Source organism: Nerophis ophidion, linkage group LG03 (genome assembly GCF_033978795.1).
Source record: "Nerophis ophidion isolate RoL-2023_Sa linkage group LG03, RoL_Noph_v1.0, whole genome shotgun sequence".
Lineage (NCBI taxonomy): Eukaryota > Metazoa > Chordata > Actinopteri > Syngnathiformes > Syngnathidae > Nerophis > Nerophis ophidion.
In genome coordinates, this window is record NC_084613.1 from 40,720,568 (window position 1) to 40,742,996 (window position 22,429).

General features: G+C 43.1%; 2 protein-coding genes across 6 annotated transcripts in view; one reads left to right on the forward strand and one right to left on the reverse strand.

Annotated features, from left to right (window-relative positions):
- Positions 1–454: 454 nt before the first annotated feature.
- Positions 455–5,581, reverse strand: chmp3 (charged multivesicular body protein 3). Of its 2 annotated transcripts, XM_061895191.1 has the most exons (6): positions 5,253–5,579; positions 4,778–4,838; positions 2,622–2,801; positions 2,403–2,524; positions 1,350–1,464; positions 455–1,235 (listed from the first exon to the last, which is right to left on the reverse strand). In XM_061895191.1, the coding sequence occupies exons 1-6, from the start codon at positions 5,295–5,297 to the stop codon at positions 1,099–1,101; spliced, it is 660 nt and encodes a 219-aa protein (XP_061751175.1). In that variant the 5' UTR covers positions 5,298–5,579; the 3' UTR covers positions 455–1,098. The 2 variants fall into 2 exon arrangements, with proteins under 2 accessions (XP_061751175.1, XP_061751176.1); XM_061895192.1 differs by lacking the exon at positions 4,778–4,838 and having other exon boundaries at positions 5,253–5,581.
- Positions 4,601–22,429, forward strand: part of hspa4l (heat shock protein 4 like) — a 50,380-nt gene continuing 32,551 nt past the window's right edge. The window contains exons 1-5 of one of the 4 annotated variants that reach the window (XM_061895190.1): positions 4,601–4,680; positions 10,406–10,463; positions 10,543–10,683; positions 20,352–20,474; positions 20,544–20,643. In XM_061895190.1, coding sequence (XP_061751174.1) covers positions 20,403–20,474; positions 20,544–20,643 — 172 coding nt within the window. In that variant the 5' untranslated portion in view covers positions 4,601–4,680; positions 10,406–10,463; positions 10,543–10,683; positions 20,352–20,402. Of the gene's footprint in view, positions 4,681–8,005; positions 8,378–10,405; positions 10,464–10,542; positions 10,684–20,351; positions 20,475–20,543; positions 20,644–22,429 lie in introns of those variants that run through there. The other 3 variants (XM_061895187.1, XM_061895189.1, XM_061895188.1) reach the window with 3 other exon arrangements.

Sequence of the window (22,429 nt, forward strand, 5' to 3'; positions counted from 1 at the left end):
AGACGCACTAACCCCTCTTCCACAGTGAAGCCCATAAGTCGCTGCATTTATTTTCTAAATTGATTAAAAGAATGCATCCGATTCAAGATACGATTTTGCTGTGAACATATTGGACCAGTTTAAAGAAAGTTCTTCCGATTGACGCCTTTGAACACCCACGTCTGGAGAGTTGCTGCTGCTCCAAAACACAGAAGCAAGGTTTTGTTACAGTCGAAAAAAAGGCAGACATTGGAGAACCATAGCGGCTTTAAATTGTGCCCTATTGTTCATTTTAAACACCACGGGAAAGGTTTTGAAAGCAGCGGCACACAAAAGCTCCAAAGAAAAAAGGTATAAACCCATGCAAATGTCATATTGCCTTAATAGGTGCGCACCAAGCCTCAGAGTATAATGAACCTTTTACCTGTAATGTGGAAGGATCAACATGGAGTAAGAGGAACATTACTCATTTCAGTAACATTCCTTTTGTCCATAAAGGTTTATTTCCCTACTTTTTAGCCCATGCACATATAAAAAACATACACACACACTGCACTTCCACAATATAGATATCCTGCAAACTCTGGACACACTGAGTATTAATGCACAACACATGCACTCGGGCGAGTACCGGTATACGTGCATTTTTGTGGTGAGTGCATTTCATAGAGAAGATACTGACTGTAAAGAAAAAATAAATGCACCCATCATTTTTGTGGTTTAGTCAAGAGGGACTAATTAGTACTTTGAATTAGATTTGAACATTTTAACTAAGTCACTAAATGATGAAACACATACCCAATCTTACCAGTCAAAGGACAGAAGAAATAGCACTATAGGCACAGTAGGCTGTTCATACTTACAATATATACACTTTCCCAAACTTTCTATTTAACTTTGGATAATACAGAGAATAACCGCTTGTAATAAAAGAGCAAAAGTTCATTGACTGATCAAAAAGACATAAATAACTGAAGCACAAAGTGATCACCTAAAGATTATGTGAGAAACCAATGATTGGAAGTTGTCGAAAGGATGCTCAGTACAGCAAAAACTGAACCTGTGATGTCTGGCCTCTTCAATAGAGCGAGCAAACCAACAATACAGAGCCCAGTCACTTCAGCTCCTAAGAGCAGCAAGTCTGGACTGCATCTCCTCAATGTCCTCCTCGGATTCATCCTCCGAGGCTGCGGTGGCTCCAGACGGCATCTCAGGGAGGGCGTCTGTGACTTTGCTGGGCGCTTTGCCGAGTGCACCTAACAGAATACAGACAGAACTTTTAGGTCATGTGCAGTTAAGATGTGCATACTGGAAAAAAACAACACAGTACAGTGACAAAACACCTAAATAGTTTAGTGTATTTCTTTCACCTGCTGTAATATCAAATAGAATCCTGTCAACTTCCTCCTCTGCTTCTTCTTCCATGTCCTCTCCGTCTTCCATGCTCTCAAAAGTGTCCTCCAACATTTCCTCAATGATGCCAGCCTACATCAGGAATACAATGAGTGGTTTAGTAATTATGGTGTTTATTTCAGTCTTTTTTCTTCATTTTCCTAAATAGTGGCCAGTGCAGAGAGTTCCATCCATCCACTTTTCTACCGCTTATTCCCTTTGGAAAAGGGGGGGGGGGGGCTATCTCAGCTACAATCGGGCGGAAGGTGGGGTAAGTGCAGAAAGTTCCAGAAGTTAATTGGAATGAAGTGGTTTTCTTTGAAATGCGTCCTTCATATATAAAAAGACAGCAACATTATAAGAACTTGCCTTTTTGAAAACACATTAAAAAAACGATTTTACTTGACCACTTTTTTTTCCATTATCAGTGGAATCAAATTTTTAGGTCAAGGTTTCTTTAATAGTACCTGGAGGTAAATAGTTGTGCAGACATTTGTAATTCAGCGTCGTTGATTGTTCGATTGAAAACAGTTACTACCACATTACTACAGGAATTGGGATGTATAACTATCTCATATCAGCCGCTTCAGGGTCTTTTTATTCTTGGTTCCTAACAAAAGTCCCTTTTAAAGTCAGCATTTCTCTGCCTCTTTTGTAGTCCATTGTCCTCATTGGCTAATCAGCCCTTTGGAAAAAGTAATAGAGGTGTAACAGGGATGGGACTGTTTGTGTAAAAATGCTGTAATGCTGGAACAGGGGTGGGAAGGAAGACAAGTAGGACAAACGTACTCCTGAAGTTGGCACATGCATGGCTGTAAAACATGTTGCTATAATGTCATACTGTTGTCGACGACCAAATCTTACTACTGCTTGGTGGAAATGTGGCCACCAAAATAGTAATTAAAGCACCCCATGTGCATTTTTCTTTGTGGGAAGAAGCTGTCTTTTTGGAGCGATGACTTTTATTTACATGCCTAATGCACTTGGAAACTAATGTTGTTGAGGACACTATTTGAGGATATAATTCTAACCTTCATCATCTCCTTTGATAATTCTCTCATGGTGGCCTGTATCTCAGGGACTTTGATGAGATTCTGCATAGCTCTCATGACCTCTGTGCTCTTTTGCAGGGACCCAGCTACACGCAGTAAGGCTAAAAAGAAAAAGCAAGAAAATAAATTGGCTTCACTGTCACTCTTTTTAAGAGATGAAGTTGTGGAGTTCACCAGACGCTGTGATGCATAACTCACAAAGTTGATTCTTCATGCTGAGCATCACTGAGTTCAGGTGGGCTTTGGAGGAGTAGAGTTTTGTTACAGCTCGTTTTGACTGAATCATCTCCTTCGCGAGAATGACGCAAACATCCTTCTGGCCCTTTTTGGCTGCATCTTTGATGGATCTCTTCACTTTTTCTTGTTCCCGTTGAATATCTGTAACAAGAAAGATATGAACATATAATTTGCACATGGAGTAAATTGATTATGTGCATCAATATCAACTCTTTAGAGCTCAAAAGGCACAGTTGTTGTCCTTCCTCCTACTGTAGCTCAGACCCATTTTCGGTTCCCATCTACAACACAAAGCCTTTTGGGTAATATAATATATAGACATTTTGCAATACACCCACGTCCTAACATCCTTGTTTCCTTTTATTTATTCATCCATTCAGGTAACGCGATCAAGAACAGATTCTCATTTGCAATGCCAACCTGGGCAATAGGCAGCATTTACATGACAAAGATGTTGATAGTGATGATACTCCCATCGTGGCTCAACAAAAATCCCCACTTTAGATTGTGCTCAACAGTTCACATAGGTTCTTGATTTCTATCATTTGGAACAAATGATCAAACATTTACAGATCATAAAACATACACAGAAAATGTTTGCAACTTGTGGACGACATAGTAGACAGAGGACAATTTAATTAGAAAGAAGTAATGGGGTCTCTTTTTATAATCATAATTTTTAATCAATTTAAACAATACAGTAATTTGACCATGAGCTCAGAAAATGTTATTTAATTGCCTCTAACCCTAACCTGTTAGTCCTAAACTTTGCAAAAGCACATTTTGTTAAGATTTCTATAAATCCTGTGATTTGTGTGCTTAAGGTTACAAGGACCACTTGAATTCATAAAATATCAAGCTGATTTCAATGAAAAAAATCAACACTGAATCAACTTTTGCCGCAACCTTCTGGAAAAGCTGCTGCATAATTCAAGAATTTTCAGTTGTAGCAGTCACCAAAAAAGCCTGCAAAATTCTGGTGGGACTGAGCCAAGCAGTGTGATTATGTCGACACGACATTGAGAAACTCTGTAAATCTTGGACTGCTATTGAAGCAAAGAGGACCCAGTGGCCTGTGGCCCAGATTGTCCACATAGCACCGCTAGTAAGCTTGGATGGATATCGAGTATTTGAGTGACTACCAGGCGGAAAACGACACTGACTTCAATTCAGATAACTTAGCCCATCGATTTATTTTAATTATAGTTCATTATTTATTAGTCTTAATGACCTATACATTCAAAAGTATTTGATAAGTGTGTGTGAGGCATATTACAGGGTCGACGGTATTAAATACATTACATTTTATACGTCCATTGTATGCAATTTTTTGCTCTTTGCTTCCCAGGAGGTCTCAGATAGCAACCCGGTACCTGAACTCCATCTTCTAGTACCGCTAAAAAATAGCTTAATTAAAGTGGTGTTTTACTTTCCTACATTTTAACAGTGTTATTGTTCATACTTTATGTAATGTTACAGTGGCCGAAAACATTAAATATACTTGTAAAATAAAACATCTGCCTTGTTTTTAATGAATAGTTAGGCTGACTATGCCACTGTATTTTAATGTTGATCATTATGGTGGTACAGCTAAGTATTTTCTGAAGTGGTTCTCGGTGGAAAAAAGTTCGAGAACCACAACAAAATCAGTTAAGCAGAGATCACATATGCAGATAGTACAGTCTCCTGGTGTGATTTGATCTTCACATGCAACTACTGAAAAGTTATAAAGGACTTACACTGTGACCCATACATCCATCCATTTTCTACCGCTTGTCCCTTTGGGGGTGCATTTGGACGGAAGGCGGGGTACACCCTGGACAATTCGCCACCTCATCGTAGGGCCAACACAGACAGACAGACAACATTCACACACTAGGGCCAAAGTAGTGTTGCCATTCAACCTATCTCCAGGTGCATGTCTTTGGAGGTGGAAGAAAGCCGGAGTACCCGGAGGGAACCCACGCAGTCACGGGGAGAACATGCAAACTCCGCGGGTCAAACCCAGGACCTTCATATGGTGAGGCACATGCACTGGCACATGCACTAACCCTTATTCCACCGTGCTGCCTAACTGCATAAATTGTGACATTCTGCAAAATCCAGACTATATTTACCTCGTATTTGTCTGTCGATGGTTCTCGATTCCTTACGGATTTTTTGTGTCCACTCATTTACCTGGAATGATACGACAGAAAACGTTTTATAATCTTGTGTTATGATACTTTTGATGATAATCATCCGAATCAACTGGTGAATGTATTTTACTGTAGCTGGGGCAGAATATCTGGTTTGTTTACATCGAGGTGATTGACAGCAGTGTACCCTATAGCAATCTAGCGCTTCACGTGAACACGTAATTTTGTCATTTAACACAACAATTATTGTATTGCAGACACACATGCAAACCTAAAACTAAAACACAACCTGGTGAATGTACGATATTTGCTTAACAATGCGTTTGAAGGAGAGGTACCGTGTTTAGCTTGGAGTTGACGCTAGCCTAGTTAGCCATGTTAGCACTATCGCCTTTCATGTCCATCTAGGAGCCTAAACTAATATCTAAGTCATAAAGTGGTCGGTGCTACTTACCAGATCTTTCGGTGGTTTCTCTGGTGTTCTGCCGAACAATCCCATTTTGGCAAAAATACCTTAAATAGGAGGCAAGCCTACCTTACTGCAACTAGCTGGCTAACTTGATTTACTTGACTATCACTTCCTGTTTATAAGTCCAATGCGAATATGAAGGCACAGTCAGTGCTTTTGGACCAGTAACAAGGTGAAGTTATATCAAATATAACATACATACATACATAATATAATAATATAATATTTAGTTGTTTTTCTCACACACAAATATACATATAATACAAATGAGAATGCACAATGCAGTTGGTATAGGAGGGTTGCAAACACGTGACCTAGAGGCTCATCCGGGCACTTCTAGGTTTCAGGCAATTGTCTAAGCCAGTGGTTCTCCAACGGGGGTACGTGTACCCCTGGGGGTACTTGAAGGTATGACAAGGGGTACGTGAGATTTTTTTTAAAAATATTCTAAAAATAGCAACAATTCAAAAATCCTTTATAAATATATTCATTGAATAATACTTCAACAACATGTGAATTTAAGTTCATAAACTGTAAAAAGAAATGCAACAATGCAATATTCAGGTTTGACAGCTAGATTTTTTTGTGGACATGTTCCATAAATATTAATGTTAAAGATTTTTTTTGTGTGAAGAAATGTTTAGAATTAAGTACATGAATCCGGATGGATCTCTATTACAATCCCAAAAGAGGGCACTTTTAGTTGATGGTTACTTCTATGTGTAGAAATCTTTATTTTTAATTGAATCACTTGTTTATTATTCAACAAGTTTTTAGTTATTTTTATACCTTTTTTTCCAAATAGTTCAAGAAAGACCACTACAAATGAGCAATATTTTGCAGTGTTATACAATTTAATAAATCAGAAACTGATGACATAGTGCTGTATTTTACTTCTTTATCTTTTTTTTTCAACCAAAAATGTTTTGCTCTGATTAGGGGGTACTCTAATTAAAAAATGTTCACAGGGGGTACATCACTGAAAAAAGGTTGAGAACCACTGGTCTAAGCCCCATTGGGCTACTGTTTATTTACCCGAATCTGTGCATATTTAAGCTTATTTTGAAAGGTTTACAGACAAATGTAAAAGCGATCATGAAAATATATTTAAAATTGGATGTAGTGGATTTTACACTCTTAAGAAAAGTATTTTGGAAAAGATTTAAACCATTTATCGATCTTTACCAAACGGTTATGCCATTTCATTTCACTTCTGAGGCTTGATATTTAAAGAACATATTGGAGGCACATCATGTCTTTACATCTGAGGGTTCCACAAATTAAACATTAATCGGTGAAAGTCAAGTTGGACTTATTCGAGCATCAGTTAATAACTTATTTGATTGATATATCAAGTGGCGCGCGGTGCTGCTGTGATAGTGACGTTAATGAGAAAAAGGTTGTTATATTAGTCATCAACAATTCATGTCTGCCGTTGTTTATGGTGTGAAATTCATATTTTGTCTAATGATGTAGCTGCATATGTCCTTGTTGCTGGTCAGCATTGTTTGCATGCGATATTAGATTCAGTATATGCTTACCAGAGATGTATTCATTCTAGTTTATTAATGCTAATAAGGATATTTTCTTGATGCTAACAAATATCTCCAAATACGCTATGTGCGTGGTCATCAGTGTCGAATAAAGCAATTGGCTTTCCTGCACCAAACGAACCTGTTAGTTCTGTTGTGAAAACCGACAATAAAAACGGTGCTTTAACCAACAATCACAATATTTATTATTAGGACTTAACATGACGTTAGTTTATTTGCACAAGCAGGTCTTCGTAAATTTACGCACAGCAACCACAAAATAACACAAACTAATGCGATCTATTGTCATTTCTTTACGTTTATTTCTGCTTTCAAACCCCACTACTTGGACTAAACTCGATAGAATCACAGAAAGTTTCTTAAACAAATCAAATATTCAATATGTTACAAAGTGATCACAGCAGAAGCAAGCGGTCCGATATGTATTCCACAAGACGATGAACGTGATATATTTAAGAGCCATTTCCTTCGACGCACTTTCGTTTTTTTCCCTGATCTTTAATTATTACCTTTATGAACCGCTTATTTTAGGACTCTATGAAAGCTCTTTCCTATCCCTCTATCTGAACGACTGGAACACCCAAGAACAGAACAGCAATAAAGCATCTGCTGCTCAAACTAAACTCACTCTCACTTGTTTTAATGCTGCACTGGAGCTGCTGACCATCTTGCGAATTAAGCCGCGAAGAGGAAAGCGGATGTGACGTCATATGCAACCCTCCTCTTGTCAGTGTATTTTACACATTGCCTGTGATACAGTATTTTACATTGCCATAATATATTTAAACACAGTTAAATTACTTTAAACATCGACTTATTTTGTATGTTTTTTGTTATATTGTTGTCGTCTATCATTTATATTTAAGTAGCCAAACCACACCTGTGGTGCTTACCAGACATCATAGTAGCACCACTTCTTGCTAATTCCAAAAATAGATTATACGCATCTATATTTATGATGACGAAAAACGAAAGAAAGTACACATTAAAAAAACACTGGACATCATAAATTGGCTTCGTCATCGCAGCGCAGTTGTGACGTATTCAAAGGGTCCCATTTTCCAGCGAGTTCTAGATTGTTCTGTTAGCGATTGCCTAAAGCACCAATCACGTAAGGGCAATGGGGATGACACACCAATCAGTGACGACTGTAGGCGGGGTTTAAGCGCATCAGGCTCTTAGATCCTTTGGTGATGTTTACCGTCGCCTCGGAGTGGGAGAATCCGCTCTGGTCATCGTTGCTCTCAGGATTACGCCGGATGAGTTTACTATAAACAACCTGAACTACATAAGAGTGTGTAATTTACTCACAGCACCCATTGTTGGCGAAAGTGTTTATCTTTAGAGCTTTTTTGGCTGAATTAGGTAGAATCAAAATTTTCCCACAAAGGTGATAAGTGCGGTCACTGCCAAAGGATAAGTTTCTAAGGAGGCAATACTAGCGTCCATTATGTCAGTGGTCGGCATTGATGTGGGTTTCCTAAACTGCTACATTGCCGTGGCCAGGAGCGGTGGCATTGAGACCATCGCCAACGAATACAGTGACAGATGCACGCCGTAAGTAGAAATAATACAACGTCGGAGAGAGCTGCGAGTTTTGTTATGCAATAATGTGCGCGGTTTTGGGCTTTGATGGACGCTGGCAGTGCAGGCTGCAGGGATGCTGGCTCGGATGCGAGGAAGGCCTTCAACTTCAACCTTAGCCGGTTCATTTAAAAAAAGGCAAAGTCTGTCAGGAGCCAGCCATATTGTTTGATAACATGTTGGCATGTTATTATTGCATGTTGAAAGAAGTTGTTAGCTACAGTTGCTTTCTAAAATAAGAGATTATTTTATAAAATGTGTTCACACATCCGATCAATTTAAATGCTAGTTATAATACATCTAATTATTATATGTCACAAGCATTCTGCATACAATAACCAAACTCAAAAGTGTATTTGTATTTGTTCTTTAAATTTTGACGGAATTTTTTTTTGCATGCAATTGTATATCTTCTAAACTTTATAATGTTCTGATCACGCATGCAACACGATATTGCAATAGTTTTTTGTTATCATAAAAATATATCTAAACTAGGGCGTCCCGATACAACTCCTTTACTTCCAATACAATACCGGTAACCATGAGTATAATATCCGATACGATATTAGCAGAAATCGTAATTTATTATTTTGTAGTGTGCAATGTGCAAAAAGGTTTGATCAGGTGAATTCAACTCAGAGAAAATTAATATGAAAAACACAAACATATTTCATTATGACAGACTTATGTTGTTTTTAAATTGTAGTTGTTTTATGGTAACATGACGCAAAATGTTGGATGCGGACACATTTGTTCTTGGATACTCTCCAATAACGCTTTTGCCTTTGAGACTTTGTGTCCGTAAGTAATATGTAGCTATAATTATCCAATACATGTTTGTATTGACACATTTGGTGTTTTATATGGCAATATTGTTCAATTAAGGACATTTAGCACACAAGCTAGACATACATAGTATTTGTGTGCTTAGCTTTTGTGTAGCTGCCAACTCATAGTAGTATACTATAGCTTACCATGTTTACCTTTTGTAAATTAGTTCTCTAAAAGACAAGGAAAGACCATCTTTGTGTGCTCATTTAGATGTTAACTGGCTGTCCAGCTTTACGCAAGTAAACACGTTGTAGTACTGCTTTTTTTGGGGCTTATATTGGACATTTTAGATGCAAGCCCATATCATCCAATACTTGTTTTTTTGCTGATATCGGACTAATACCAATATCGGATATCGATATCGGGTCAGGACACCCCTAATCTAAATCTGCTTGTCACCTTAATTTATGATTTCAAAGCAAGTTTTCTATCAGTAAAAATAAGGAAGGAGGTGATTATATATACATACACAGTATATTTACCATGTTGAAGAGGTTCATTTAGCCTACTGACGTGTATTTATAAATGGTTGATTTATATAGGCTAGTAAGGTAAAGTGTTGTAGCCGAAACTTGTCAGGTACAGCACTTTACCTTACTAGCCTATATAAATCAACCATTTATAAATACAGTATATTTACTGTTATAAGCGGCCCTCTGATGGTAGTTAAAATGCGATGTGGCCCCTTAATGAAAACGAGTTTGGCAGCTCTGCTTTATATTCTATCAGAACAATACCATGACTGCAAATGGTTAGTTGCTTCTATGGGACTGCTTTTGTGTATGTGGCTCCCGTGAGTATGTGTGGACGAGACAGCGTTAAGTGACAAGCCCGAATGCTACATTAAATGTTAAGACTGACGAGCAATTTTGAGCAATTATTGTTCAATACCCCAAAAGGGACAAGTGATCGAAAATGGGTGGATGGATAATTAGTAATTGCATAGACTGTTTACTATTTTAGGCACTGCTGCCACCTCGCTGGAGGCTTGTGTATTGTTGAAGCATTAATAAAGACACTATTATTTAAAGTCCCCCACCCTCTCATGTGTATCATCCCCCCAATTTTTTTTAGTCAATTACAGCTACATCTGCCACATATCTGATTTAGCTGGATTATTTTTCTACTGTTCATCTGCTGATACGCGTGTCTCTCCTCATCCTCATCAAGAGCTTGTGTGTCTTTCGCCTCCAAAAACCGCTTCATTGGAAATGCAGCAAAGAGTCAAGTAAGGGCACGCCGTTAGACTTCCACTTATTATAAAGAGTGACTGTTTACTAAACATGCAAACTGTGTACTTTTTGCAGGTGATAACTAACTTCAAAAACACACTCCATGGCTTCAAAAGGTTTCATGGCCGAGCATTTGACGACCCGTTTGTGCAAGGAGAAAAAAACAAACTACCATATAGCTTGCATAAACTGGCCAGTGGAAACACTGGACTTAAGGTAAAGTACTTGTAAATAAATAAATAAATAAATGGGTTGTACTTGTATAGCGCTTTTCCACCTTCTAGGTACTCAAAGCGCTTTGACACTACTTCCATTGTAAACTTTTGTGCTTGATTTTTTCACCTGAGTATTCACCTTTGCACAGCAGATTTGTTTATGTACTTTAGCCTGTGTAATATACACACTGTACAGTGCATCCGGCCGGTATTCGCAGTGCGTCAGTATTTACAGAATTTGTTAAGTTACATCTTTATTCCAAAATGGAATACATTTATTTTTGTGCTCCAAATTTTCCACACAATAACCCATAATGAAAATGTGAAAAAGTTCATCCATCCATCCAATCATTTCCTACCAAGTGTCCCTCTTTGGGTTGCGGGGGAAAAGGGGTGAGCGGTGTTTGCTGAAGCCTATCCCAGCTGCACTTGGCCGGAAGGCAGGGTACACCCTGGAGAAGTCCCCACGTCATCAAAGTTTTTTTTAGAACATTTTGCAAATTTATTAAAAAACAACTAAGAAATCACATGTACATAAGTATTTACAGCTCAAAAGTGAGATTAGGGGAAACCTGTTTCAACTGATCATCCTTGAGATGTTCCTACAGTTTAATTGGAGTCCACCTGTGTTAAATTCAGTTGGTTGGACATGATTTGTAAAGGCACACATCTGTCTAATATATGGTGCCACTTTTATCAGTGAGTGGCAGAGCACAAACCAATTTGTCTGTAGACTTCCGAGACAGGATTCTCTCAAGGCACATATCTGGGGAAGGGTACAGAAAAATATCTGCTGTCTTGAAGTTCACAATTAGCACAGTGGCCTCCATCATCCGTAAATGGAAGATGTTTGTAACCACCGGGACTCTTCCTAGAGTTGGCTAGCCGTCTAAATTGAGCGATCAAGGGAGAATGGCTCTAGTTAGGGTGGTGACCGAGGAGCCCAAGGTCACTCTAGAGCTACAGCTGTGACGTTTGCTGAGCATAGTGATGCGGATGCGTTCTCACCAGATGCAGTTTGGACTCGGACACAGCGTAAGGTAAGAAATAATGATTTTTTTAAATTAAGGAACAGACTATAAACAGAAAATATGTACTAGGCACAAAAAGGCAAAGCAAAGAGCCAGCAAGGGAGCTAGGAAAACACAGAAGCATACCGCGGAAGCTAACAAGAAAAAAACAGGTTTACCAGAGTCGGGAATGAGTGTCGTCACTTGTTGCGTGGAACAAAAACTAGGATGCGAGGACGGGTCAACGGAAAAGGCAGGCTTAAATAAGGACAGTAATTACAAACATGTGTGAGTCAAAAACAAGAGGCAGGTAATAGAACAAACAGGAACGAAGGAAGTGAAACACTAGCAGAATATAAAACAATAACGGAACAAAACCAGAATATGCTAAAACCTGGGCAGCGGATCATAACATAATCCCCCCCTTAAAGGACAGATTCCAGATGTCCCAAAAACAACTTGAACCCCCCCACAATAAGAAAGTTCGAGAGTGAAGGGAGGGCGGAGGGAGGACATGACGGAGGGTCACCAGGTCGTGTCCCCCCGAATCCATCGGGGACAAGTCAGGTGGCGGCAGCGAATGGAACGCCGCTGCTGCAAATGTCTAGGTGGGCGACCTCGAAAAGGCCACATCCGTAGCCGACGGGGATGTGGATGCGCTTGGCGAGGAGGACGACCAGGGCACGGCCACATTCGGGGCCGACGTGGAGGTGGGCGCATCGGCGCCGTCGTCGTGGCGGGCTTGGAAGCAGCGGACGAGTCAGGCGTGGACTCACCAGCGGATGAGTCAGGTGCGGGTGCTGCAGGTGAAGCAGGCTTGGGTGCAGCAGAATAAGTCGGCGCTGATGCAGCAGCTGAAGCCGCCGCTGGTGCAGCAGACGAAGCAGGCGGCGTCGTCGTGGAGACAGGCGGCGTCAGCGTCGTCGTAGGAACAGGCGGAGTTATCGTCGTCGTGGAAACAGGCGCTGGAGTGTGATCCAGCCTAGGTTCAGGTGCTGGAGTGTGATCCAGCCCTAGATAAGGTGGTGGAGTGTGATCCAGCCTTGGATCAGGTGCTCGAGTGTGACCCAGCCTTGAATCAGGTGCTGGAGAGTGATCCAGCCTTGGATAAGGGGCTGGAGTGTGATCCAGCCATGGGTCAGGTGCTGATTTGGGATCCACCCTAGAGACAGGTGCTGGAGTGGGATCCAGCCTAGAGTCAGGTGCTGGAGTGTGATCCAGCCTAGGATCAGGTGCTGGAGTGTGATCCAGCCTAGGGTCAGGTGCTGAAGTGGGATCCAGCATAGGGTCAGGTGCTGAAGTTGGATCCAGCCTAGGGTCAGGTGCTGGAGTGGGATCCAGCCTTGGATTAGGTGCTGGAGTGGGATCCAGCCTAGGGTCAGGTGCTGGAAAGGGATCCAGCCTATGGTCAGGTGCTGGAGTGGGATCCAGCCTAGAGTCAGGTGCTGGAATGGGATCAAGCCTAGGGACAGGTGCTGGAGTGGGATCCAGCCTAGGGACAGGTGCTGGAGAGGGATCCAGGCCTGGGTCAGGTGCTGGTGTGAAAACCAGACTAGGACAATGACTAGGAGTCGGACTAGGACTATGACTACGACTATGACTAGGACTCTGACTAGGACTTGGACTCGGACTAGGAGTCGGACTAGGACTCGGACCAGGACTCGGACTAGGACTAGGACTCGGACTATGAGTATGACGAGGGCTTGGACTAGGACTAGAACTACGACTAGGGCTTGGACTAGGACTAGGACATGGGCTAACTACAGGTATTAGCTGTGGTACAGGTGGAGGTGGCCTAGCTGGGGGCTGCGGTTTGGCTGGACGCAGCTCTGCTACCTCCATAGCACAGTTCCCAGTACTAGCCCCCCCCCCCCCCCCCCCCTCAAGTAGCGGATCCCAGACGTGCTCTCTGTTGTCTGAGATTGTCTCTAGGGGGGTGGGTGGAGGGAATTCAGGAGGGGGGTAGACTCTCCCCCTCTCGATTGTCCAAAAAATTCCTCTCGGAAGAGAGGAAAAGGCCACTGACTTGGGCGGGGCTTGAGACAGTAGGGGCGGGGTCTAAGATGCAGGTGACTGTTATTGACTAGAATTACAATAAGTAAAATTGTCCTGGTAGAGTTTGATCCTACCATATAAATCTTTTGTGGATGAGTGAGGGAACGAATTTAAAAAAAATTCCCCATCACCACTGTCATCAAATATGACAGTGGTCTGTCTATGTGAATGACAGACCAGCCGGAGGAGTGTTTGGAAAGTGGAACAAAAGAATTACCAGACACGTGAGGAAAGGTCTGGACGGGTTGTTGCTGGCTGTGTACCGGAGGGGAGGTTAGCGGGGTTGGAACGTCTCTGTCGCTGGGCGAAGTCCTTTTGTGCGACTTCCGCCTTCGCGGACGCGAGCGACCTTGCTGAGAGGGGGCATCACCGGGCCAGACAGAGTCGAGCGGGACCAGAAACCCACCAGGTCCTCATATCATCTCTTTGTCCGGCGTACAGCGGAGCGTCTCATCTTCCATAGCTCGGAGTATGGCCCACGTTCCTTCGTCGTCGACCTCCATGAATACCGGAGCGAGAGGACCTTGATCTGCTCTCATCCTAATGTGACGTTTGCTGGGCATGGTGATGCAGATGCGTTCTCTCTAGATGCAGTTCGGGCTCGGACATAGCGTAAGGTAAATGGTAAATGGGTTGTACTTGCTCCTCACTGAGCTGCAACCTTATCGTGGTAGAGGAGTTTGCGTGTCCCAATGATCCTAGGAGCTATGTTGTCCGGGGGCATAAAGCCCCCTGGTAGGGTCTCCCAAGGCAAACAGGTTCTAGGTGAGGGATCAGACAAAGAGCAGCTCGAAGACCTTCATGAAGAAGAAAAAGCATGGACCCAGATTTCCCTCGCCCGGACGCGGGTCACCGGGGCCCCCCTCTGGAGCCAGGCCCGGAGGTGGGGGACAATGGCGAGCGCCTGGTGGCCGGGCCTGTTCCCATGGGGCCCGGCCGGGCACAGCCCAAAGAGGCAACGTGGGTCACCCCTCCAATGGGCTCACCACCCATAGCAGGGGCCATAGAGGTCGGGTGCAATGTGAGCTGGGCGGCAGCCAAAGGCAGGGCACTTGGCGGTCCGATCCTCGGCTACAGAAGCTAGCTCTTGGGACGTGGAACGTCATGTCACTGGGGGGGAAAGAGCCTGAGCTAGTGCGCGAAGTCGAGAAATTCCGGCTGGATATAGTCGGACTCACTTCGACGCACAGCAAGGGCTCTGGAACCACTTCTCTCAAGAGGGATTGGACCCTCTTCCACTCTGGCGTTGCCGGCAGTGAGAGGCGACGGCCTGGGGTGGCAATTCTTGTTTCCCCCCGGCTGAAAACCTGTACGTTGGAGTTCAACCCAGTGGACGAAAGGGTAGCCTCCCTCCGCCTTTGGGTGGGGGGACGGGTCCTGACTGTTGTTTGTGCTTACGCACCAAACAGCAGTTCAGAGTACCCACCCTTTTTGGGAACACTCGAGGGAGCACTGGAAAGTGCTTCCCCGGGTGATTCCCTTGTCCTACTGGGAGACTTCAACGCTCACGTTGGCAACGACAGTGAAACCTGGAGAGGCGTGATTGGGAAGAATGGCCGCCCGGATCTGAACCCGAGTGGTGTTTTGTTATTGGACTTTTGTGCTCGTCACAGTTTGTCCATAACAAACACCATGTTCAAACATAAGGGTGTCCATATGTGCACTTGGCACCAGGACACCCTAGGCCGCAGTTCCATGATCGACTTTGTAGTTGTGTCATCGGATTTGCAGCCTTATGTTTTGGACACTCGGGTGAAGAGAGGGGCAGAGCTTTCTACCGATCACCACTTGGTGGTGAGTTGGCTGCGATGGTGGGGGAGGATGCCGGACAGACCTGGCAGGCCCAAACACATTGTGAGGGTCTGCTGGGAACGTCTGGCAGAGTCTCCTGTCAGACAAAGTTTCAATTCCCACTTCCGGAAGAACTTTGAACATGTCACGAGGGAGGTGCTGGACATTGAGTCCGAGTGGACCATGTTCCGCACCTCTATTGTCGAGGCGGCAGATCGGAGCTGTGGCCGCAAGGTAGTTGGTGCCTGTCGGGGCGGCAATCCTAAAACCCCTTGGTGGACACCAGCAGTGAGGGATGCCGTCAAGCTGAAGAAGGAGTCCTATCGGGTCCTTTTGGCTCATAGGACTCCGGAGGCAGTGGACAGGTACCGACAGGCCAAGCGGTGTGCAGCTTCAGCGGTCGCGGAGGCAAAAACTCGGACATGGGAGGAGTTCGGGGAACCCATGGAAAACGACTTCCGGACGGCTTCGAAGCGATTCTGGACCACCGTCCGCCGCCTCAGGAAGGGGAAGCAGTGCACTATCAACACCGTGTATGGTGCGGATGGTGTTCTGCTGACCTCAACTGCGGATGTTGTGGATAGGTGGAAGGAATACTTCGAAGACCTCCTCAATCCCACCAACACGTCTTCCTATGAGGAAGCAGTGCCTGGGGAATCTGTGGTGGACTCTCCTATTTCTGGGGCTGAGGTCGCTGAGGTAGTTAAAAAGCTCCTCGGTGGCAAGCCCCCAGGGGTGGACGAGACCCGCCCGGAGTTCCTTAAGGCTCTGGATGCTGTGGGGCTGTCTTGGTTGACAAGACTTTGCAGAATCGCGTGGACATCGGGGGCGGTACCTCTGGATTGGCAGACCAAGGTGGTGGTTCCTCTCTTTAAGAAGGGGGATCCAACTATCGTGGGATCACACTCCTCAGCCTTCCCGGTAAGGTTTATTCAGGTGTACTGGAGAGGAGGCTACGCTGGATAGTCGAACCTCGGATTCAGGAGGAACAGTGTGGTTTTCGTCCTGGTCGTGGAACTGTGGACCAGCTCTATACTCTCGGCAGGGTTCTTGAGGGTGCATGGGAGTTTGCCCAATCAGTCTACATGTGCTTTGTGGACTTGGAGAAGGCATTCGACCGTGTCCCTCGGGAAGTCCTGTGGGGAGTGCTCAGAGAGTATGGGGTATCGGACTGTCTTATTGTGGCGGTCCGTTCCCTGTACGATCAGTGCCAGAGGTTGGTCCGCATTGCCGGCAGTAAGTCGAACACATTTCCAGTGAGGTTTGGACTCCGCCAAGGCTGTCCTTTGTCACCGATTCTGTTCATAACTTTTATGGACAGAATTTCTAGACGCAGTCAAGGCGTTGAGGGGTTCCGGTTTGGTAACCGCAGGATTAGGTCTCTGCTTTTTGCAGATGATGTGGTCCTGATGGCTTCATCTGACCGGGATCTTCAGCTCTCGCTGGATCGGTTCGCAGCCGAGTGTGAGGCGACCGGAATGAGAATCAGCACCTCCAAGTCCGAGTCCATGTGTCTCGCCCGGAAAAGGGTGGAATGCCATCTCCGGGTTGGGGAGGAGACCCTGCCCCAAGTGGAGGAGTTCAAGTACCTAGGAGTTTTGTTCACGAGTGAGGGAAGACTGGATCGTGAGATCGACAGGCTGATCGGTGAGGCGTCTTCAGTAATGCGGACGTTGTACCGATCCGTTGTGGTGAAGAAGGAGCTGAGCCGGAAGGCAAAGCTCTCAATTTACCGGTCGATCTACGTTCCCATCCTCACCTATGGTCATGAGCTTTGGGTCATGACCGAAAGGATAAGATCACGGGTACAAGCGGCCGAAATCAGTTTCCTCCGCCGTGTGGCCGGGCTCTCCCTTAGAGATAGGGTGAGAAGTTCTGCCATCCAGGAGGACCTCAAAGTAAAGCCGCTGCTCCTTCACATCGAAAGGAGCCAGATGAGGTGGTTCGGGTATCTGGTCAGGATGCCACCCGAACGCCTCCCTAGGGAGGTGTTTAGGGCACGTCCAACCGGTAGGAGGCCACGGGGAAGACCCAGGACACGTTGGGAAGACTATGTCTCCCGGCTGGCCTGGGAACGCCTCGGGATCCCCCGGGAAGAGCTAGACGAAGTGGCTGGGGAGAGGGAAGTCTGGGTTTCCCTGCTTAGGCTGTTGCCCCCGCGACCCGACCTCGGATAAGCGGAAGATGATGGATGGATGGATGGAAGGGTGGTACTTGTATAGCACTTTTGTACCCCTTTTTAAGGAGCCCAAAGCGCTTTGACAGTATTTTCTACATTCGCCCATTCACATACACATTCACACACTGACTGTGGGAGCTGCCATGCAAGGCGCTCACAAGGACCCATCAGGAGCAAGGGTGAAGTGTCTTGCCCAAGGACACAACAGACGTGACTAGGATGGTAGAAGGTGGGTATTGAACCAGTAACCCTCAGATTGCTGGCACAGCTCCTCTACCAACTTTACCACGCCGTCCAGTAAGAAATAATGATATATTTAAACTAAGGAACAGACTATAAACAGAAAACTTGTACTAGGCACAAAAAGGCAAAGCAAAGAGCAAGCATGGGAGCTAGGAAAACAGAAGCATAGCGCGGAAGCTAGCAAGAACAAAACAGATTTACCAGAGTCGGGAATGAGTGTCATTACTTGTTGCATGGAACAAAAACTAGGATGCGAGGACGAGTCAACGGAAAAGGCAGGCTTAAATAAGGACAGTAATTATAAACAGGTGTAAGTCAAAAACAAGAGGCAGGTGACACTAATGCGTGACTATGGTAACAGAACAAACAGGAACTAAGGAAGGCAAACACTAGCAGAATATAATACAATAACGGAACAAAACCAGAATATGATGTGACCCGGGCAGCGGATCATAACAACAGCATTCCTTTGTGGAGAGAGAAGAACCTTCAAGAAGGACAACCATATCTGCAGCAATGTACTATTCAGACCTGCTTGTTAAAGTAGCCAGACAGAAGCCATTGCTTATTAAAAAGTTTGCCAAAATGCACCTGAAAGACTCTGAGATAATGAGAAAAATAATTCTGTGGTCTGATGAGACAAATATTGAACTCTTTGGTGTGAATGCCAGGCGTCATATTTGGAGGAAACCAGGCACCGCTCATCACCAGGCCAATACCATTCCTACAGTGAAGCATGGTGGTGGCAGCATCATGATGTGGGGATGTTTTTCAGTGGAGGAACTGGCAGGCTAGTCAGGATAGAGGGAAAGATAAATGCAGCAATGTACAGAGACATCCTGGATGAAAACTTGCTCCAGAGCACTCTTGATCTTTCAGCAGGACAATGACCCTGGCACACAGCCAACATATCAAAGGAACGGCTTCAGGTCAACGCTGTAAATGTCCTAAAGTGGCACAGCTAGAGCTCAGACTTGAATCCGATTGAGATCTGAAAATGGCTGCGCACCGACGTTTCCCATCCAACCTGATAGAGCTTGAGAGGTGCTGCACAGAGTATTAGGTGAAACTGCCCAAAGATAGATGTGCACAGCTTGTGGCATCAAAAAGGCTGTAACTGAGGCTGTAATTGCTGCCAAAGGTGCATTAACAAATTATTGAGCAAAGGCTGTGAATACTTATGAACATCCATCCATCCATCTTCTTCAGCTTATCCGAGGTCATGTGTTTTTTTTACTTTTTAATTTTTTTATACAATTGCAAAAATAATAACTTTTCCCACATTGTTATTATAGGGTATTGTGTGTATAATGTTGTGGACGGATGCACTGCATACATGACAAAGTTATTGGACTGAAAATGTATATGTTGTCATCGATCAGGGGTGTCAAAAATGTGTCCTGCAAGGGCCTCAATCAGAAAATGGAAGAATGCTTAATAATTTATACCAATAGCAAAAGCAAATAATTAAATAACATTAAAGAAATATTCTACGTCTCAGCTTACTTGCTAGTTATATTTCATAAACTATTTTGTAATTGTACAAAATTAGCTATTTGCCATATTTTGGACGCCACTGTCTTAGATTTAGGATGGTGCTGTGCTTTAATCAGCCCATAACATAAAAACGGTAAAAACTACCCATGCTTCTTCAAAATGTAAACCTAATTTTTTTAAATTGCCGTATTTTTGTTGCTAAGATATAATGATTGTTGTTATGTGTGAATTTTTATATTTACTGTTTTACAAAAAACAAATAAGCACATTTATACTTTCCGAAATATTTGTTTTCTCATATTTCTGGTCTAATAAAGCCTCTGTGCACTGTAAAAAAAAAAAAAAAAGATTTCTCTTTAGGATTTCTATAACCTTTTTTAAGAATAAGATTACATTTTTGTAAAACTCTGCTTGTTAGTTGTGTCATTAAACAGATTTATACTGAATTGGTTTATTTTCACAACTTAATTGCAACGTGCAGTAACATTCTCATTTTGCTATTTTTTTTAACTTAAAAAAGTGGATTTGTCCAGTAATCACAGGACATTTAATCGATCGCAACTGGACTGCTTGGCTTATCTTAGAAGACGTTCCCCTCTCATCCGAGTAGGTGTCATCAGTTCGTGTTCATAAACATAGATTGGTCAGATTTATACTCCAAAACCACGAGGGTGTGCCTTGGCAAGGATACGACAGGGCGAAACCCAGCGAGCAGACTAGTTGCGATCGATTGAATTCCCTGAGATTAGGATAACCTGGATGAATGAGAACATTCAGACAGATTTGTACAGTCTATCTTTTTTTTAATAAATGTTTGTATTTCACCAGAAAACTATTAGGTGTACTAGCAACATGTAATATCTCTTAAAGACATGAAATATATTGTGTTTCAAGGTACGTTATTTGGACGAGGACAAGGTATTTACAGTAGAGCAAATCACAGGGATGCTGCTCTCCAAGCTGAAGGAGACATCAGAGTCTGCCTTGAAGAAGCCTGTGGTGGATTGTGTCGTCTCCGTGAGTGATACAAACGTTGCTACCATCTGTACCATGACGCAATATTGAGATTGTCTACTCTCTCTACAGGTACCAAGCTTTTTTACAGATGCTGAGCGGCGATCCGTGTTGGATGCGACGCAAATAGCGGGGCTGAACTGTTTACGGTTAATAAATGACACCACTGCAGGTCAGTGCTGTTAAAAGATCCGATATTGCAATTTTGTGGATAACGTGGAACTTGTGGGGTCATAGTACATCTCCTTTCCAAATAGTGGAGAAGAATATTGTTAAAAATGAGCTATTTCAAATGAAAATTTATGATAGTAAAAATGAGTGTTTTTAGCCGTAGCTTCAATGAGTGTGTGGCTCCAAGAAGCACTACTGTGTAGTTTATCCACTTTTTACATATCCAACATGGTATAGTCCATATATTGAGAAAGTTAGCAACACTGATATACGGTAGTTACAGTATGAACAGCAGCGTCAAAGTGGGAGGAAGGAATCAGTGGGGATCTTGTAGGAGCCCAACCACGGGGGGCCTGGACTTCTTTAAAATTTAAAGATTTTTTTCCAGCCATTTAAATATGTAGTTTATTTTAAAAAATACATCATAAGTTGTGAAAGTTTAATAATAAAGTTGCTTGAATCAAGTAAGGAATGTCTAAAACTATGTACACCCTCTTTCAAGAATGCAAACCGGTTTCTTATACCTGGATCGCTGCAAACCTAAATTCCAAAACTTCACTAAACATAACACAGACGTCATAACATCATCAAAGCTCACCTTTAAGCATTCACACACCACATCAACATTTTGGAACAATGACAAGGTGATAGAAGAAAAGTAAAAATCTAATAAATATCTAGAAGCATTGGGGAAAAAAATCACAAGGGATGTAACAGTATCGAAATCTCACAGTACGATGTTATCACAGTATTAAGGCTACGGTACAATGTTAGTGTGGTAAATGTTAAAAAACAAAAGAAGACTTAAAATGCCATAGTGTGTAAAATGAAGTTGCAGGAATGTGTAGGATAAACACACTTACTGTACTTGAACACAAACATAATGCTAAAATGTTCTAATCATATTTATTACTACAAACATGTACAAAACCCGAAACCAGTGAAGTTGGCATGTTGTGTAATTCGTAAATAAAAACAGAATACAATTATTTGCAAATTCTTTTCAACTAATATTCTTTATTTTTGCAATTAATCATTAACTTAGAATTTAATGGCAGCAACACGGTGCAAAAAAGTTGGCCCAGGGGCCTTTTTATCACTGTGTTACATGGCCTTTCCTTTTAACAACACTTCGTAAATGTTTGGGAACTGAGGAGACCAATTTTTTTAAGCTTTTCAGGTGGAATTCTTTCCCATTCTTGCTTGATGAACTCAAGTTGTTCAATAGCCCGGGGTATTTGTTGTGGTATTTTATGCTTCATACTGTGCCACACATTTTCAATGGGAGACAGGTCTGGACTACAGGCAGGCCAGTCTAGTACCCGCATTCTTTTCCTATGAAGCTATGCTGTTGTGACACGTGGCTTGGCATTGTCTTGCTGACATAAGCAGGGGCGTCCATGATAACGTTGCTGGGATGGCAACATACATTGCTCCAAAATCTGTATGTACCTTTCAGCATTAATGGTGCCTTCACAGATGTGGAAGTTACCCATTCTTTAGGCACTAATACACTCCCATACCATCACAGATGCTGGCTTTCGAACTTTGTACCTATAACAATCCGTATGGTTCTTTTCGTCTTTGGTCCGGATGACACAACACAACGTCCGCAGTTTCCAAAAACAATTTGAAATGTGGACTCGTCAGACCACAGAACACTTTTCTAGCGAAGCCAGTGGCTTTTCAACGATGATAAATGTCTTTCTCTTTGCATAGTAGAGTTTTACTTACAGATGTAGTGACAAACTGTAGTTACTGACAGTTGTTTTCTGAAGTATTCCTGA

Bases quoted from the DNA above. Each gene is read 5' to 3' on its own strand.
- chmp3 (XM_061895191.1), bottom strand. From the start codon at position 5,297: ATGGGATTGTTCGGCAGAACACCAGAGAAACCACCGAAAGATCTG. The intron at 4,839-5,252 runs GTAAGTAGCACC...GTATCATTCCAG, and splicing joins AGAAACCACCGAAAGATCTG to GTAAATGAGTGGACACAAAA. The intron at 2,525-2,621 runs GTGAGTTATGCA...TTTTCTTTTTAG, and splicing joins CAGCATGAAGAATCAACTTT to CCTTACTGCGTGTAGCTGGG.